At 32.3% G+C, this 19,666-nt stretch overlaps 2 protein-coding genes across 6 annotated transcripts in view; one reads left to right on the forward strand and one right to left on the reverse strand.

The window, feature by feature from the left end:
- LOC126885294 (cilia- and flagella-associated protein 43) overlaps nucleotides 1–13,148 on the reverse strand; it is a 132,202-nt gene extending 119,054 nt beyond the window's left edge. Inside the window, exon 1 of one of the 2 annotated variants that reach the window (XM_050651807.1) lies at nucleotides 12,459–13,148. In XM_050651807.1, the coding sequence (XP_050507764.1) occupies nucleotides 12,459–12,481 (23 nt within the window). In that variant the 5' untranslated portion in view covers nucleotides 12,482–13,148. Of the gene's footprint in view, nucleotides 1–3,006; nucleotides 3,147–12,458 lie in introns of those variants that run through there. The other variant, XM_050651806.1, reaches the window with a different exon arrangement.
- A 168-nt stretch (nucleotides 13,149–13,316) lies between these two features.
- The window catches only part of LOC126885295 (histone-lysine N-methyltransferase 2C-like), a 173,740-nt gene continuing 167,390 nt past the window's right edge, over nucleotides 13,317–19,666 (forward strand). For all 4 annotated transcript variants that reach the window (XM_050651808.1, XM_050651810.1, XM_050651809.1 and 1 more), the window contains exons 1-2: nucleotides 13,317–13,432; nucleotides 13,691–13,959. In XM_050651808.1, the coding sequence (XP_050507765.1) occupies nucleotides 13,701–13,959 (259 nt within the window). In that variant the 5' untranslated portion in view covers nucleotides 13,317–13,432; nucleotides 13,691–13,700. The remainder of the gene's footprint in view (nucleotides 13,433–13,690; nucleotides 13,960–19,666) is intronic.

Genomic DNA, 19,666 nt, shown 5'->3' on the forward strand with positions numbered 1-19,666 from the left:
GTGACCAGAAAGTCTTATACGGACACGCCAAGCTACGAGAACATATGGCGTGCTCTAACTAATTTGAAGAAAATCGTGTGTAATTATGACATCAAAAATTTGGCTTTACCAAAAATAGGCCATGCAGTAGAAAATCTGGATTGGAAGATTGTGAGAAGCATGCTTGAAGTGGTCTTCAGAGGAACTGGTGTACAAATCACTGTGTGTTGCATGAACCCGAAGATGTCGTACCCTTCAAAGACAGTAGACTGTTATTTCTTCTTGAAGGGTGTATGCAGAGCTGGAGAGTCGTGTAGATTCCGCCATCCTGGGCCTTCATTTAGAGTTGCTGATCGAGACGCTCAGATCTTAAGAGGGGAGCAGTGTAGCGGAAGAGAAATCTTGGCCGATCCCCGTATAACAGTAAACACCTCGAGAATGACGCAATCGGATGTGCTAGGCCTCGCCGGAGAATTCTGGAAGGTACGTCACGTAGGCGGAACAAGCCGATAGCTCGAGATGGGAGTCGATTGTTCCAGAATAACAACTGGGTATAAATACGGGCATATTTTGTAAATAAGTTTAGTGTATAAGATAAATTCGTCTGTAACTTATATAAATAAAGTCGTATATAAATTACGAACCGCTAGTTTTATTGTAATTAGAAGTAATTACACTAATCACGCTACATTATATATCATTTTTTTCGTATATTGAGTAGCAGAATTGCTATTTTATTTTTTAATCAAAAGTTATTCGGGTTCAAAAATTGCACTTTTTCGATTTTTTGAAAGTTCAACCGCGTTTATCTCGAAAACTATACATCCTACAAAAAAACTTGTAAGACCATTTTTTGCTGAGAATCACCCAAAAAATACAAAAAAATGTTTTGTTTTGCGAAAAATCGCTGTTATGTAATTCCTCAAGTTCTTTGTTTATAACAATCTTATCGACATCCGGATTAACTGTTAACCAAAAAATTCGTGTTCTACGGGTCAAAATACATAAAACTTGGGTAAGTCCATCTGAATTAAGGTTAAGGAGGCCGTTGTACCCCCCCTGGCGACAGGACTATAAGGATTTCTATAAATTTTAATTTTTATGGAAATGGCGATGTTTTATTTTTCACTTTTTCCAAAAAAATCCAAAGGGTTCTCTTATTTTCATCATAACTTGCTTAATTTTGATGCTATTAACGTCTTATGGAGCTCAGTTGATAGGTATTCCGAATTAATTTAAAAGTTTTTAGCAGGTATATTTTATAAAACGCACCGTTTCCCGTTATTTAATCTTGAATACTTAGATTTGCGTACTCGTCAAAAAAATATAGGGGAAAGGCGGGCAAAACGGGGTAGCTGCCTAAAACGGGGTACCCCCTTTTTTTCAATATCACTCGCTCGATTTATACGACGTTAATGAAATTATATTATAGACGCCTGTTTACGCCTTCTGTCATAAAGCAGATATAATTAACTGTTAGTCGATTGTTGTAAACAGTACATGTGCGTTTTTAATTAACCAAGTTATAATATCAACCGAAAAATAATCCATCGTTATTATTACTAAAACAATTTATTATTTAATATTATTACTTCCAACTAACAGTGAATGTGTTCCAGAGTATTCGTTTGTCATTATGTTAAAAAATAAAAACTTGTAATAATTTAAACAGGTCATAATCTCAAAATCTGCTCTTTGGGCAAAACGGGGTACCAATAGGTAGAGTAAAATGGGGTACCCCTTTTACCATACCTATTGGTAGTCTTAACCCTTTTTACCATACCAAGTAAGATAGCCGATGATCAAACCAAATCACAGACGAGTAAGAAATCGCAATTGAATAAAACTAAAAAAGTAGAGTCAGATTCAGAAGGCGAAGATAGTGACACTGACCTCCTCTGCGGAAACTTTTAAGTTCCACAGAAGGATGGATAAGCTGATCCAGTTGCCTTAAATGGGCTAAAAATTAATGTGCAGGTGTAGAAGATGAGGATGACGAATCAGTACTTGTATGCGAATTTTGTCAATAACTTTTTCTTGGTTTTAATTTGGTACCCCATTTTACCCTGTATGACGGGCATAATGGGATACTTTACATTATTTTTTGTTTTTTTATATGATAAGAAAATCTCTTACTTTTTTAACTTTAAGTTATATTAATAAATAGTTACTACTATAACAATGGTATTTGGCTTATTTACAGACCTTAAAAGTTACAGATGTGTTTTAAATCCTAATTTAAACCTTAAGTACCCCATTTTGCCCGGGTTTCCCCTACCTTGAATTACCCATAACTTACTTTGAATTAACATTAGTGTAGTTCTTTAAATGAGAAATGTATTCAATTTTTTATTATCTTTAATTTTGGTAATAACTTTTTTTTGTAAAAGCTTACAGTTTTTGAGTTATACGTTATACGTGAAAAACAGCTTTAAAACATGCATTTTTTTACGAAAAAATAAAATCTTTTATCTTTAATAACTCAAAAAGTATTGATTTATATTAATAACTTTATATAACAAATTTTGCTTAGAATTTGTCCCTCTATCGATTTATGGGATTATTTTGAATAAAATAATTTTCACCCTCGACAAGGGGTGGCATCCACCCCCAGGGTAAAAGCGCAAGTTAGCATCATGTCACCTTTGTTGCTTGAGGTATTCTCTAACTACTCACCAATTTTCATGAAAATAGATGGAGGTTCAACGAAATCGGAGGTGAAAACCTCCAGTGACTCCACTATAGTTTTAAAGTTATAATTTGCTGCGTTTGATTATAGAGGGCAAAATAAAAGGTAAAAGGGATGTAGGAAGAAGACGAATCTTCTGGTTACGAAATCTAACGGAATGGTTTAGTCTGAGCCATCATCTGAGCTCTAAACAACTATTTAGAGCTACTGTAGTAAGTAAAATAAGAATTGCCATGTTTACTTCCTACAGTGTACCTAGCTATATTTTATGCGATAGGTATTAGGTCTAAATAACTAAATATAGTTAAATTAATAATTATTATTATAGTAGTACTTACACGACTGGATTATCTGTACTTTTCATAATTGATAAGATATCAAGCTCTACGATTCATTAGGTAAATAAAATTTGACATGCTGACAATAGTTTGATCAATCGGATTTCTATGGAAACTGCAGAAATTATTTTTTAACCTAAAGGTTTTGATGTTTCATGTTACACTGTTTTTAGTTCGTAATAAATGAGGAATTTTTATTAAGATGATGTATTTTTATCTATAAAAACAACTATTATACCATATATGGATAGGAAGTGAAATCAACCATTCTAAATGGGAAATAAGCCACAATTTAACTAAAAAATGATTTTATTAACGTTTCGATGCCCAAGTCGGATGGTGGACACGTTAATAAAATCATTTTTTAGTTAAATTGTAGACCAGGACGGATCTGTTTTGAGGTGGATGTGAGAGGTGGCATTCGGAGTTTTGCAGATAAAGTTAGGTGACAACTTCAATAATTATAATTGACTTATGCTCCTTCTCAAATATGCCCGGAACATTAATAAAAAAATTAAAATATTTAAAAATTTCGAAAAATATCGATTTCTTTCTACGTTCTTTGCTTATAACTTTAAAACGATTCATTTTGGAACAAAGTCGTACGGAAGTAAAATAAAGATAATTGAATTTTGTATGATAAACTACTGGTTAAAAATGTCTTTAAATTATTACCCTTTCTCAAAAATAACAATAAATACAAAATAAGGGGGCAAAATAAGCCTATTTTTATTCAATGTTTTTCAACCACTTTGGTTGCACTTAGAACTTTCGTAATTTTCTTAGAAAATTCTTACAACATACTTAAATCGTTCACCAAATTTCATTAAAATTGACCTGATAGATTTTGCAGAATAATTTTGCAATCTAATTTTTTTAAAAAAGTTCAAATTTTTTAAAAACTTTCTAAAGAAAAATTAGACCATTTAGAATTTAGAAGTTTGCTAATTTTTTTTACATATAAAGAGGTTCTCTACCTATCTAATACACTTTACAGAATCAAAATCGGATTATTTAAGTGGCCTCAGCACTGTTTTAAAGTTATGCACAATTTTTTGGCTTATATACAAATACAGTGAGGATGTTTGAGTTGGTATAAATTCATTTTCTCGAGAATAGGTCTCTCTGGCGATAAATCCCGAAAAAGGTCGATTTTATATTTAAACTCTAATTTTTTAGTATATATATATCATACTAGTGACATCATCCATCTGGGCGTGATGACGTACTCGCTGATTTTTTTAAATGAGAATAGGTGCCGTGTGATAGCTCAATCGAAAGGCTATTCAATTTTGTATTCACTAATATAAACATTAACATAATTATTTATACCGGGCTTGAATTAAAAAAAATTGAATCAAATTAATTCCAATATTTAGATTACGTCATCACACCCAGATGGATGACGTCACTAGTATGATATTTATGCCAAAAAATTATAATTTAAAAATAAAAATCGATCTGTTTCGGGATTTATCTCCAGAGCCGCCCATTCACAAGAAAATGAATTTATTTCAACTCAAACGTCCTCACTGCATTTGTTTATAAGCCAAAACATTGTTTATAACTTTAACGAGGCCGTTTAAATAATCCGATTTTAATTATGTAAAGTGTATTAGATATGTAGAGAACCACTTTATATGTACAAAAATTACCAAACTTCTAAATGGTCTACCTTTTGTCCAGAAAGTTTTTCAAAAAGGACCCCGCAGAAACCTTATGGGAAATGGCTCTCTGTCAAATGCTGTAAAACTTTGGATTCTGGTATGTAGAACAAAAGACTCCATGGGCGCGTAGCTCCAAAAAATCATAGTTCTAAGATATAAGCCTCTGAAGTTATAGGTACAGTGAGGACGTTTGAGTCGGAATAAATTCATTTTCTCGAGAATGAGAGACTCTGGAGATAAATTACGAATCAGCTCGATTTTTATTTTTAAATTATAATTTTTTGGCGTATATATCATACTAGTGACGTCATCCATCTGGGCGTGATGACGCAATCGATGATTTTTTTAAATAGTAATAGGCGTCGTGTGATAGCTCATTTGAAAGGTAATTCAATTCTCTATTCACTAATATAAACATTAACATAATTATTTATACAGGGTGGCCAAAATTTTTTTTAATTAAATTAATTGAGACAAAAAGAAGAATGTATATAATTTATTTATTTCGAAATACATTTTACTGCTGTCACAAAACAGAAAAAATGTTACGTTGTCAACTCCCTCCCTTCCACTTCCCCTACCCCTTGTTTTTAAATAAGGAATAGGGGCCGTGTGATAGCTTATTTGAAAGGCAATTCAATTCTCTATTCACTAATATAAACATTAACGTAATTATTTATACAGGGTGGCCAAAAATTTTTTTAAATTAAATTAATTGAGACAAAAAGAAGAATGTAGGTATAGAATTTATTTATTTCGAAATACATTTTACTGCTGCCAGAAAACAGAAAAAAATGTTATTTTAAAAAAATAAACATTGCTTTTCGCTTAAATTAAATGTTCAAACTGCTAAGAGGCAGGTGGGTGGCAGCTTTAATATTGAATTTAAGCGAACAAAATATTTATTTATCAAATAAATATTTTTTTCTGTTTTCTGACAGCCGTAAAATGTATTTCGAATTAAATAAATTATATACATTCTTCTTTTTGTCTCAATTAATTTAATTCAGAAAAAAAATTGGGCACCCTGTATAAATGATTATGTTAATGTTTATATTAGTGAATAGAGAATTAAATAACCTTTCAAATGAGCTATCACACTACCCCTATTCCTATTTAAAAATATCATCGATTGCGTCATCACGTCCAGATGGATGACGTCACTAGTATGATATATATGCCAAAAAATTATAATTTAAAAATAAAAATTGACCCGATTCGTAATTTATCTCCAGAGTCTCCCATTCTCGAGAAAATGAATTTATTCCAACTCAACGTCCTCACTATACCTATAACTTCAGAGGCTTATATCATGGAGTCTTTTGTTCTACACATCAAGGAATACCAGAATCCAAAGTTTCAGAGCATTTGACAGAGAGCCATTTCCCATAAGGTTTCTGCGGGGTCCTTTGAACTTTTTTAAAAAATTTGGTGGGCGGTTTAAGTATGTTGTAGGAATTTTCTAAGCGAATTATGAAGGTTCTAAGTGCAACCAAAGTGGTTGAAAAACATTGAATAAAAACAGTCTTTTTTACCCCCTTATTTTCTATGTATTGCTATTTTGCAGTAAGGGTAATAATTTAAGACATTTTAAACTACTTAGTCGTATATTATACAAAATTTAATTATCTTTATTTTATTTTCCTACGACTTTGTTCCAAAATGAATCGTTTTAAAGTTATAAGCAATGAAAGTAGAACAAAATCGATATTTTTCGAAATTTTTAAATATTTTAATTTTTTTATTAATGTTTCGGGCATATTTGAGAAGGAGCATAAGTCAATTATTATTGTTGAAGTTGTCACCTAACTTTATTTGCAAAAATCCGAATGCCACCTCACACATTCAAAAATAGACGTTTTTTTCACAGATTCGCCCTGGTCCATTGTGGCTTATTTCCCATTTAGAAGAGTTGATTACAAAAATGCCACAAGGAAATAGCTTCAGAACAACAGGAAGTTGAATAGCTCAGTCGTTAGAGATTTGATCTCTAAAAACGAAACGAACAAGCTGGATTTTGCTGAGATTCTAAAAACAGATGGAAAAAAGTTTACCCCCTCCCCTAGCCCTCGTAGAGCTCCTCTCGTAGGGGGAAAACGAAAAATATCGATTTCCCAAGAATCTGTACTAGTACATTCTTTCACGGTTTTTGCTGTGGATTTTAAAGAACCGCTTGGATTGACATGAAATTTGGCATACGCATAGCTAACATGTCAAAGAAAAAAGTGATGGTGCCGATGTGTGCTTTTGCCCTGGGGGTGACTTTCACCCCATCTCGGGGGTGAAAAAATATATGTCCAAGGCAAGTCCCGAAATGGATAAACTGACTAATTTTAAGCAATTTTTGTTCTATAGAGTTTTTTCACCAAATCAATACTTTCCGCGTTATTTGCAAGTGAATATGATCATTTTTCAACAAAATAACCACGTTTTTAGACGGTTTTTCGCAAATAACTCAAAACGTAATAATTTTGTCGAAAAAAATATTCTTAGCAAAACTGTAGCCTATAAAAAAGTGAAAAAAAAACGGTGTATATATGTACCTAACAAAAGCAGAGTTATAGCTAATGAATAATAGGTTCATATTCGAAAAAATTCCAAATAGAATAATTCAATGTAAAATATCCAAATAATGAAGCATTCTTGGTGAAAACACATTAAAACTTTTTTAAAGTATTTTAAAAAAGATTTATTTCTGTTTTTATAAAAAAAATTTCAATCATCAAATGTAAGCAAGTTACGGTCAAAATAAAGTTGGTCCCTTTTGTTTTGGCAAAAAAGAATCAGGAAGATCACCCCCAATTAGCAACTTAAATAAAATTAATCGTTACCGGTTCACAAGTTACTTTACTTATGTTGTGTTTATATGACTAAGTTTCATTGATTCAAAGCATAGGCGTAACCAGGGAGGTTTTCGGGGTTATAACCCACCCCCGTTGGGATGTACTTTGAGCTCTATACGCTTAACACTATACCCCTCGGAGACCTTCCATAGTTGTAACCTCCCCTTAGGATAATTCTGGATACGCCTATGATTCAAAGTGCTTATTTTTGAAAAAATTTGGTTTTAAAATAAAATTTTTAAATATTTTAATTTTGAAAAAATGCTTTTTTTCAAAATAACTTAAAAATTGTTAGAGATACCAAAATTCTTAAACAATAAAGAAAGTCGGCTTTACTTTTCTGAATACTTTGTATGTTTTTGTTTTTCTGTAAGACAAAAATTGGTTAAGATTCGGTGTTTCTAAATTTGCATACACTCGTGATAAGTGACTCGTTCAAGCCCTTTTAACTACAGCTCTTTCAAAAATAAGGACTTTGAACCGATGAAACTTACAGATCATATGATCAATACATACGCGAGTAAAAAACTTGTGAAGTGGTAACAATTAAGTTCATTTGAAATGCTAATTAGTGAGTGATTTTCCAGATTTCTTACCAAAAAAAGGGATCAACTTTATTTTGAGCGTAACTTGTTTACTTTTGATGCTAAAAATTTTTTTTAAAAAACAAGAATAAGCATCTTTAAACACTTTAAAAAAGTTAAAATGAGTTTTCCCCAAAAAAGTGCTTCGTTTTTTGGTTATGGCACGTTAAAATATTCGATTTGGAATTTGACGAATATGAACCTATTTTTCATTAGCTATAACTCTGCTTCTGCTAGGTATAGTGACCTAATATATACACCATGTTTTTCACTTTTTTACGTGCTATATTTTTGATAAGAATTTTTTTTCGACCAAATACTTACTTTTTGAGTTATTTGCGAAAAACCGTCTGAAAACGTGGTTATTTTGTAGAAAAATTAACATATTCACTCGCAAATAACTGGAAAACTATTAACTTGGTGAAAAAACTTTATAGAACAAAAGTTACTTGGGAATTAGTCATTTTATCCATTTCCGGACTTATTTCGAACATATATTTTTCACCCCCAAAAGGGGGTCAAACTCACCCCTAGGGCAAAAGCACACATCATCGGCACAATATCACTTTTTTCTTTGACTTGTTAGCTATGTGTATGCCAAATTTCATGTCAATCCAAGAGGTTCTTGAAAATTTAGAGGTTTTGCAATATTTTACCTTTAAAGAACATACTATACGTCGCGCATTGTAGAAATATAGCTAAGATGATTTTTAACAAAAATGTTTGTTACCATTTTTTGTTTAGAATGAACCGTTCTCTCAGAAACAACGCTTGAAGTAACCGGAGACTTTAAATGTCAGTTACGCGCGCGAATTCGTCGGTAAAAATTCGATATATCTTTTCATCAGAGTGTCCTATCGACAAAAATCAAAACGCGCTTTAAAGGCGAAGAGTGAAGTTTCGTATGCAATTTTTGCATTTTATCGCGAATTAAGTCAGTTTCTGTAAAGCTGTTAAATAAATAAACGTTGCGCAATTTTTGCCATTTTTACGATTCTCATGAGATCAATAAAATGTAGATATCACTTTCATTGACGGGTCGCTGTGGAGTTTCCATTGTTAAAAACCATGAAACATGAAATTTCGATTTTGAGTTTTGCCTAAAAAACGCCAAATTTAAACTTTTGACATTATGGTCAACTAACACATCTGAGGCTACAAAAATTAGCATCAAGGTGAAAATTGGCAGGATTGTTCAAAATATCATCATAAATTAAATCTAAAAAGACCTCATAAATCCGACCCGAGCTAAAAAATTTACGCGGGGTCAAAGGTCACCAAATATAGTTTTTAGCGATTTTCAGCGAAACGGTTAGTTTTATCATAAAATTAGTTCTAACAAAAAATGTAGATTAGATAATTATCTATCAAAAATGTCTCATTACTTTTTTCCCTAAGAGCCACCGTTTTTGAGATACAACGATTCAAAAAGTTGTAACCGTCATAATATGCGCACACGTTTCCACACCACATTTGAGGTAGTGTACTTAGCGCGTTTATTTAACGTGGTTCTGGTTTCTCCAGTAGGCCTATTCCACAGGATCTGTTATGATTCTGTTTAATTTGAAGCTATTGAACAATTGATATTGGCAAGGGTTAAAAATGATAAAAGTTATAAAAAGCGGTATAAATTAAAAAAAGGGGAATTTATCCAACTGGTTCATAATTTTCTAATACTTCTGCTTCCCCTTGTTCCTCTTCACCTTCTAGTTCTTCTTCTTCTTGTTCATCCTGGGTGCAAGTAAATTGCCCCAATAATGACACATCGCATGAATCCTCGATAGAATCAAATGAATCCTCAATTGTTGGTGATTCAACATTGGAGCACGACCGGTTTTGACAATTCAAAACCAACTTTCAGTCCAACTTCAGAAAACAGTCCAACTTCAGAAAACAGTGCAACTTTTTTGCAACCACATTTAGCGCTACATCCCTTTTTACAGTTGCCAAAATATTGAGTTCAGGAGTTTTTCCTGCGCAGGTGGGAGTAAAGTTTGAATTGGTTCTAATGAACTGTCGACTAATTTCCATCAAGCCACATTTGAACATGGTAATATACCCAAAAAAGATGTTGATGAGCAGCCGCTGAGGTTGGAGGAAGACAAGATAATTGCACTTGTTTTTTATTTCGAGTATTTTTAAAGAAACATGCATATCGAAATTCGAAATTTCGTTGGAAATAACTTCTTGTGGAGTTGAATTAGTTTTTTAAAAAACTTCAGCACATTCAAGTAAAATTAGGTTTAACACGTATTTTCACTCCGGAGTAGTACTCAAGACTACCTTTTATAGACTTACTTTTATATATTTTTATTTTATATATTAAGGACAAGTTAAAAAAATCCGTCTCATGAGGCAACCGGTTAGCATGAGCAAGAAGTCTGACCAGACCTATATTGACTGAATAATTAGTTCGACGAAAAGGAATATGAAATAGTGTATTCTCACGAAGGACACAGGAAGGAATGTGGAAAAACCAATTGAAGCAGTTCAGGTGAATGTATAATTCCGTTAACCAATTTGAAAATGAAGATGAGATCGAAATTAACTCGTCTAGTAGACAGAGGATCAAGTTCTAAGTATCTCATCATACCAGAATATGAATCTCTCTCTCTCGTTCCATCCCTCCTTGTGGAGTATTGGGCGCTTATGCGTTTCTTGGACAAAAGTGTAAGATTGCTGTCTGGCCGGGACAGCGCAATCAGAATATGAATAATGTCTGTGTAATTTAGGGCACAGTGCATAAAGAACTGTCTTTGGACTCTCTCCAACTTTTGAACAGAGGATTGGACAAAGGGAGGCCAGATTATAGTGGAATTTTCAAGTTGAGATCGGACCAGAGAACAGTATAAAATTCTCAGCGAAGAAATGTTATGAAAATCCCTTGTATGCCTCTTAATAAACCCTAGCTGCCTAAGAGCCTTATTACAAATAAAATCAATATGCAAATTAAAGGATAAGTCTCGCTGAAAAATGACACCAAGATCCTTGATGCTAGTGACTCTCTCAATCAAAAAACCATCCAAATTGTAATCAAAATCTACCATTTCCACTGATCGATGAAACTGGATAACCTGACACTTGTTTAATGACTAATCTGTTACTATCACACCAATTCGTAAATAAGTCGAGAGATTTCTGTAGCCTAGCACAATCAGAGTAATCCCGAACAGAACAAAACAACTTTATGTCATCAGCATATGCCAACACTTCGCAGTCAGTCAATGATTTAATAGTATCGTCAATAAAAACTGCAAACAATAAAGGTTCCAAGTGGGACCCCTGAGGCACTCCTGAGAGTGGGAAATGCTTATTAGAAGTGAAACCATTCAGTTTGACACATAAAGACCTGTCACACAAGTAAGTTTTCAACCAGCAGTTTTAATTAATTTTATATGAATATAATTTCAAAATACTACAGAATTTTCATTTTTGGCATAATCTTAATTGATAATATCGGGAATTGTGTACAATATTTTTAATAATTAAAGTAAATAAATTTTAAGTTCACTCAAATACTCGCCATTTAATTACTGCCATCGACCACTTACATTCAATCTTGGTTAATTTGATTAATCGCGGCAGGTAAAGTAAAATTCTTCTTTTAGTACAATAAAGTGTTAGTTTACTGCCGCAAATGAGTACAATAATGAATGACTTTAGTGACGGTTGGCGATAAAAAACATTATTCTGTATTCTATCTTCAGTAATACATAAGCAGATATACAGGGCTAGTCAAAAGTCCCCTCACCCCCTCATATCTTTTAAACAGTTATACACTTATATTAGTGAAATTTGAAGGAAGGAAATATACAGATGTAGGCTTCTCAACTAGTCATAACTGGTGACATAATAGCCATAGATGACATTACAGAGCCATTTATCGATAATTTTATGATACCTTATGGCAAGTGATATCTTATTTGAAAGGTATTGGAAATACCTATTTATAAGTATATTAATTTTGTTTGGGTTTAAAATAGTTTTGATAAATAAATAAATACTAAAATTGTAATTTCGCATTTAATTAATAAAGATTTAAGAACCAGTTTTTATATTAAGTGTTCAAAATGTGCTCCATCTACTCCCTGACAGTAATGCATCTTTTGGTAAACTTTTGTCCTACCTACTTGTTTAAATGTGTTGGGGGAAATTGTCTTACATTCTTCAACAATTCGTTGTTTCAAAATGTCAATACTATCAGGTGCTCTAGCATAAACCTTAAATTTCAAGTACACCCACAGAAAAAAATCTGATGGTGTGAGGTCTGGTGACTGAGCTGGCCATTTTATCTAACCTCATCACCTAATACATTTACCAGGATATTCCTCTTTAGGTAATTTCTTACTGCACCTTACCTAATAGTATGCAGGAGCACCATCTTGTTGAAACGTTTTTTTCCAAGCTGCCGAATTCAATTGGATCATCTTCCAGAATTTCAAGAATTACTGTAACATCTCCTGGATATACCTACCTGCTTCACTAGTTAAGTTAGGATTGAGAAAAACAGGCCTAACTGTGTGGTTTCCTAAAATACCTGCCCAAACATGAACTTTTTCTGGAAATTCATGAGACTTTAGGAATTGCAACACTCCATTACTCATTGTGTGTGTTAACATTTCCATTGAGGAAAAAGTACTTTCTTCGCTAAAATTAATTGTTTTTATGTGATCTGGCTGTTGGTTTATTACAATCATTTTTAAGAATTCATATTTATTTTTTAAAAAGATATTTTTTTAAAAGTGGATATTTTGCTTAGATTAATGAAAACACCTTCACCTTCATATTTTGTCAAGAAATCACTCAATTTTAAATTTGACATATGTCACTCAAAAAAGTCGGAGTAAACGGTGTATTATGGATTTATCCGATTTATCCATGATTTATATGTACATTAACGAATTTGCTGAAGAAAAATACTAAAGTCTTTATACGAATATCTCAAAATTTATTTGTTATTATTTATCTTATGATGCACGAGAGTTTGGATGTTTTCATTAAAAATACTTTCGCCAACTCAACTCCATTTCACAATTTCAACATTTTCATTTCAGATATCATCACCATGTTAGATAGAGATAGACGATGCATCCCTGGTCAGAACAAGAGAGTATAGTGACCGCAAATTCTAACGTACTAGAATGAGATACACTACACCGAAATGACAATTCCTTTTTTGACACTTTGACGTTCGAATTAGATGATCGGCAACTTTCGCCTCTCGGGCTTCGTCGTTGACGAGTGACGAGTGTGGTGTTTCATTTTTAGCAGGGTGATTTTTTATGTTGTTTGATGTTATAAAAGACTTTATGATGTAAAATTATAAAATAATGTGAGTTTTTCATAAGTTATAGTGTTTTTCTTAGTGTTAACGCGATTCCTAAATTTATTTAAGAATATCTATGGGATTTTATCTCTTCCGCATCTTTGCCTAAAATTTGACATGGCGCTGATGTATTTCTAATTAGGCGAATAATTGTAGTCTGTTTAGCCATGAGAAAAACATAGCTAAACAGCGCTAAATATAAACAAGTGGCTTTTAATTTATAAGTTTTATATGTGTAAGAAGTTTAAAACTGAATGTTTTTAGTTCTTGAACAATGGAGGAAATAACCTCGGGACTAGATCCCGACGAACTGATGGATCTAGATGAGCCTGAAGGTTCAGATCTAGACGAGGATGAGGAAGACCTCATAGACGACCATATTTCCTCACCGTTTATTTTATCATCTGCCCCTGGATCAACAACCAATTCAGTTGCTTCTTCTCCAATAAGTGAAGAGTTTCCTCCACCTTTCAGTTTTTCGGGAAAACCACTCAATGTCAAACGGGGCCGTGGAAGACCAAGGAGAGAAGGAGGTAAATAACATTTTCTAGACTTTTATTTCATTTAAGTAAACTGATTACATTCATTGTTTTCAAAACTATGTGAATTACAGGCATATAATAACAGTAATATGCATAAATCTTATGGAAGATACTGAAACTATTCTTACCTCAACCAAATAATACTAATTCGATTAGGTAGTGCTAAAACACAGTTTGTTTATTTAAATGCAATATTTAAATACAATAGTTTAAATTTTTAAATACAATTTAGTTTATTTATTTACAATAGAGTTTATTTAAATACAATATTTACAAAATTGTTTTTGAATTACCATTCAGTCTATAAAAACTTGATGTAATAAAAGTTACACCAAAGCTATTTTGAAATAAATATTTGTTTTTCTCGTTATTTAAATATTTTATTAGGAATAAATCACTATTAAAAAATAAGGAGACACAGTAAAACAGAAAATTATTTTTTAAATTAACTCAGGATAGGTCACCGTGTTAGAACAAATCATAACATTTTATCCTTTTCTGTGATAACTTTTGACACACTAAACATTTGACAACATTGCTTTCCACTTGTAAGTGCCTCCCGGAAGAATGTAGTAATGCATAATATGCCCAATGGTATACGACAACATACAGTCGGAAAAATGAAAGATTACCCATGAATAGTGTTGCCAGGTCCGATTTTTTTTAATCGGTACATAAGCAAAAACAAATCTGGATATAGGGTTGTAGATCGGGACAAATAAACAACAATAGCCCAGTAAATGACCGTTTTGGAGTGTAATTTTTAGAGTCAACTCCGAATTGCATGAAAATCTGGTTTTAGGTTCTACTTACTGTCTACTTCAAAGTTGAACTTGTACTGTTGATTGCTTTTACTTGTGGGGTGACAGTTAGAGTTACCCCTTCTCGGGGGTAAAAAAACGTGCATTTAAAGTAAGTCCCAAAATGGATCAACTGACTAACTCTAAAAAACTTTTGTTCTATATAATTTTTAAACTAAGTCAATACTTTTCGAGTAATTTTATCGAAAAAAATATTCTTAGCAAAAATGTAGAAAAAAGCAAAAAAAATTGTATGTTCAGAAAGTCTATATATAAAACCAGTAAAAGCAAAGTGTAGCTCATCAAAAATACATTCTTTTCGTCAAATTCCAAATCGAATTTTTCAACTTGAAACAACCAAAAAATTAAGCAATTTTTGGCCAAAAACCTATTACAATTTTTTAAAGTGTTTAAAAAAATCTTTAATTTTGTTTTATATAAAAGTCTCTAGCATTAAAACTAAGCGAGTTACGCTCAAAATAAAATTGGCTCCTTTTTTTGGTAAAAAAAATCGTGAAAATCTCCCCCTATTTAGCACCGTAAATAAAATTAATCGTTACCGCTTTACCATTTACTTTATAGTTATGTGAATTGTTTATACGATCTGTAACGTTTTCCCGGTTGGAAGTGCTTAGTTTTGAAAAAAAATTGGTTTTATAGTAAAAAAAATTTCCTAAAATATTGGAAAATGCCCTTTTTTCAAAATAACTTAAAAAGTATTAGGGATACTAAAAATTTCAAGGAGTAAAAAGTAGGTTGGTTTTGCTTTTATAAATATGATAGATTCATTTTGTTTTACTGTAAAGACAAAAATTGGTTAAAATATGGCTGTTCATATTTTGCATACACTTGTGATTAGAGGCTCGTACAGGCCCTTTCAATCATGTAAAAAATACATAAGTAACGATTAATTTCATTTGGGGTGCTAAGTAGGGGGATATTTTCACGATTTTTTTACAAAAAAAATGAGTCACCTTGATTCTGAGCATAACTCGCTTAGTTTTGATGCTAGAAACTTTTTTAAAACATAAAAATAAAGCTTTATTAAAAAAGTTTTAATTGGTTTTCCCCGAAAAGTGATTCATTTCTTGGTTATTTCACGTTGAAATATTTGATTTGGAATTAGACGAACAAGAACATATTTTTCATGAGCTACAACTTTGCTTTTGCAGGATCTATAGACTTTACGAGTTCACAATTTTTTCATTTTTTTATATTATGCTACATTTTTTCTAAGAATATTTTTTTCGATCAAATACTTACTTTTTGAGTTATTTGTGAAAATAACTGAAACGTGATTTTTTTGTCGAAAAATAAACATTTTCGGTAATGTTGCGCGAAAGTGTCGGAGGTTATATTTCAGCTAATATTTGAAATACTTCTTATGTATGACTTTCTACTCACTTTATGATGTTTTAGAAATGTCGGTTGCTGCTTTTTAACCAATTTCAAAGCATACTTTTTTTATAATTCTTATTTAAAAATTTCCTGTTTTGACATTAATTTTCATCTTCCATTTTGATTGTGCTGTCCGTAATGTCATGTCACTTTTCAACCAATGTTGCCATATTTTCAAAAATACGGTTTCTTGCAATTTTTTAAACATAGGTACCATAGTACATAATAAAAAAATATGGAAGGAATCACGATTTTGCATGTTTTGCAATAGCTTTTTTATGGCAGTTTAGATTGCATTAAAGTTGGTTTGATTACGTTATGGTCGCTCGTTTTTGCATGTATTCCAATAGCTTTTTTATGGCAGTTTAGATTGCATTAAAGTTGGTTTGATTACGTTATGGTCGCTCGTTTTTGCATGTGTTCCAATAGCTTTTTTATGGCAGTTTAGATTGCATTAAAGTTGGCTTGATTACGTTATGGTCGCTCGTTTTTGCATGTGTTCCAATAGCTTTTTTATGGCAGTTTAGATTGCATTAAAGTTGGTTTGATTAGGTTATAAACTTGCCGTTAGTAGAAATGGCCGATTTTAACAGGTGGCCGTTAACACAGGTTTTATAGTATTTATTATAAATGGCTTAAAAAATCTACTGATGGCTACTGATTTTTTGAAAGTAAAATTACTGACGACATCAAAACTGATCTGGCAACCCTACATACACATTTTACATAAAGTTGAAGGTCTGAAGGAATTTTTTCTTAGTTTGTCTGTCTTTTGAATAGTAAAGTTGTGTTTCTATCGAGATAAAATGGCCGGTTGCGTTTCGTGTGAAATTGGTTATAATGAAAGTTGCCGTATGGAAATTAATAAAGACGTTATAATGAACTTTTTTTATTCACACGGGGTGCTGAAGGATAATAGACGTTGTCCTACTTGCGGCACTGTAATGAAAGTGGATGGTCAAGGACGATTTAGGTGTTACAAACGTATAAGCAAAAATAAAAAAGCGCTAAAACGCTGCGGATTTGCTGTATCGGCAAGGAAGGGGACATTTTTTGAGTCAACTAAATTGCCGAAAGAAAAATTATTTATGTTTGTTTCTATTTTGTTACATCTACGTCCTCCTAGATATACCTTTATTCGGGACGAGTTAAAAATTGCGTCTCATAGTATTGCAGACTGGTATTCCTTCTCTCGCGAAGTCTTTATTAGTTTCGCTTTGAATAATTCACAGAAATTGGGAGGGAAGGATGTCGTAGTCGAAATTGATGAATGTAAATTCGGACGGCGAAAATATAATAAAGGCCGTTTGTATGAAGGTGTTTGGGTTTTCGGAGGCTTAGAACGAAACTCCAAGAAGTTCTTCTTAGTACCGGTTGAAAAAAGGGACACAGACACTTTGCTTGGACTGATTAAGGAATGGATTCTTCCTGGAACAACAGTCTATTCGGATTGTTGGAAATCCTACGATTGCTTGTCCCAAGAAGGATTTATTCATCAAACAGTAAATCATTCCAAGCATTTTGTGGACCCTGATACCGGTACCCACACTAACAACGTAGAACGGCTTTGGAGGGATGTTCGAGCTACTATACCCAAATACGGCATACGGCGAGACCACTTTGTAGGTTACCTGGCCGAATTTATGTTTAAGAGAACTTTTCCGACTCGTGCCGAAAGGTTACACCACCTTTTCGTCGCTGCCGCTAAATTATATCCACCGCCCGAATAAATGTAAGTACAAATATAAAGACTATTGCATACTATTATTTCATATTTTTATATACCTATTAGTATTTTAAATATAACATTTTTTTTGCTTTTTTGGGTTTTTTTTTTGTAGAAACATAAAAAAATCCAAAGAAGACTCAAAAAAGGTAAAAATTCATGGAAAAATTGAAAATTACAACAAAAAGTGTTATAACGATATAAAACTGCTTCGAAAATCATATAAAATGTGTATAATATGTATAATAATATATAAATTTTCCATTTTCACTACGTAAAAAAAATTTTAAATCTGGCAACAGTGTCAGTGAATGTCACATTCCAATTATTGCGCATATGTGCGAGAGTTTGTTTACAGTTTACAGTTCCAATAAGTTGTGGCTTTCTTGTAATTATTTTTACTTTTTCATGGTTTAACAGCATCAATATAGTATTTATATTATTTTAATGTGATTTTGTAAGTAGTTTTCTATTTTTATAGCACTTTTTGTTGTAATTTTTAAGTTTTTCCATGAATTTTTTCATTTTTTGAGTCTTTTTTTGGATTTTTTAATGTTCCGACAAAAAAAAAACACAAAAAAGCCTCTTTTTTCACTTTTTTGGCTAAGTCCAAAAAAAATTGCAAAAAATAGGGTTCCTACAATATCTGCATTTTTACCACATTTTCAATCGTAAATAACTCGAAAAGTATTAACTAAGTTAAAATTCGATACAACTAAAATTGCTTAGAATTAGTCAATTTATCCATCTCCGGACTTATTTTAAACGGACGGTTTTTCACCCCCAACTAGGAGTGACTGTCACCCCCCGAGTAAAAGCAACCAACGGCACAAGCCGTCCAAGTTTTCATGCAATTCGGAGTTGATCCTGAAAAGTACACGGTATCGCCGTATTTCCCGTTTATTTACTGGACTACAAGGTGTTTCTATAACCTGTATTTAATCCTACATAATAATAATAATAATAATCAGAAATCAGAAATTACAAAAAAAAATCGTAGATTAAGTAAATTATTTATTTTTTGTTAAAATTATATTTTTCATTCGATTTTGCCGTTTTTAGGAGTGCCATGTTTTTATAACATAGTTATAAAATTCACTGCAAGTCCTCCTGAAGTTGGTTTTCGTGGGTTAAAATCGGGACATTTAGTGTCCTGATCAGGTACAAATCGGTACGCGTCCCCAGACCCCTGAAAATCAGGACGTCCCGCGCAAATCGGGACACCTGGTAACGCTACCCATGAATGATCACATCAATCACATATATTGTATTTGCTGTCTTTTTCCATAAATAGCAAAAGGAGAGAGAGAGATTATTAATAATCTGAATAATATGTGATTGATATGATCGTTCATGGGGTAATCTTTCATTTTTCCGACTGTAACTATTCGTCGGCTTAGTGACACAGAAATGTAACTACATTTTGTCTCGTTTTGAGATATCTACACCACTGAACTTACCTTAATGAGTTCTTTTGAGTGACATCTCTTTCTGAACAATTAAAACCCCAGTGAGGAGTTACGAAAACTCCTCACTAAGGTAAGTTCAATTTCGTAGATTGAACTTCAAAATGTGAAATGTAGTTAGATTTTTGTGTCTCTAAGCCTACGTATTATGAGTAGAATTGACTTTTGTTAGATAAAATCTAATGACGTGACTGAAAACAGGTAAATATTTTCAAGTATAATTTTCTAGTATTATCTAAACAATCTCTATATTATTTAATTTTATTTATTAAATAGACGGGATCACCCCATTACAGCAATATAATAAC

The sequence above is a fragment of the Diabrotica virgifera genome, chromosome 5 (assembly GCF_917563875.1).
Source record: "Diabrotica virgifera virgifera chromosome 5, PGI_DIABVI_V3a".
NCBI lineage: Eukaryota > Metazoa > Arthropoda > Insecta > Coleoptera > Chrysomelidae > Diabrotica > Diabrotica virgifera.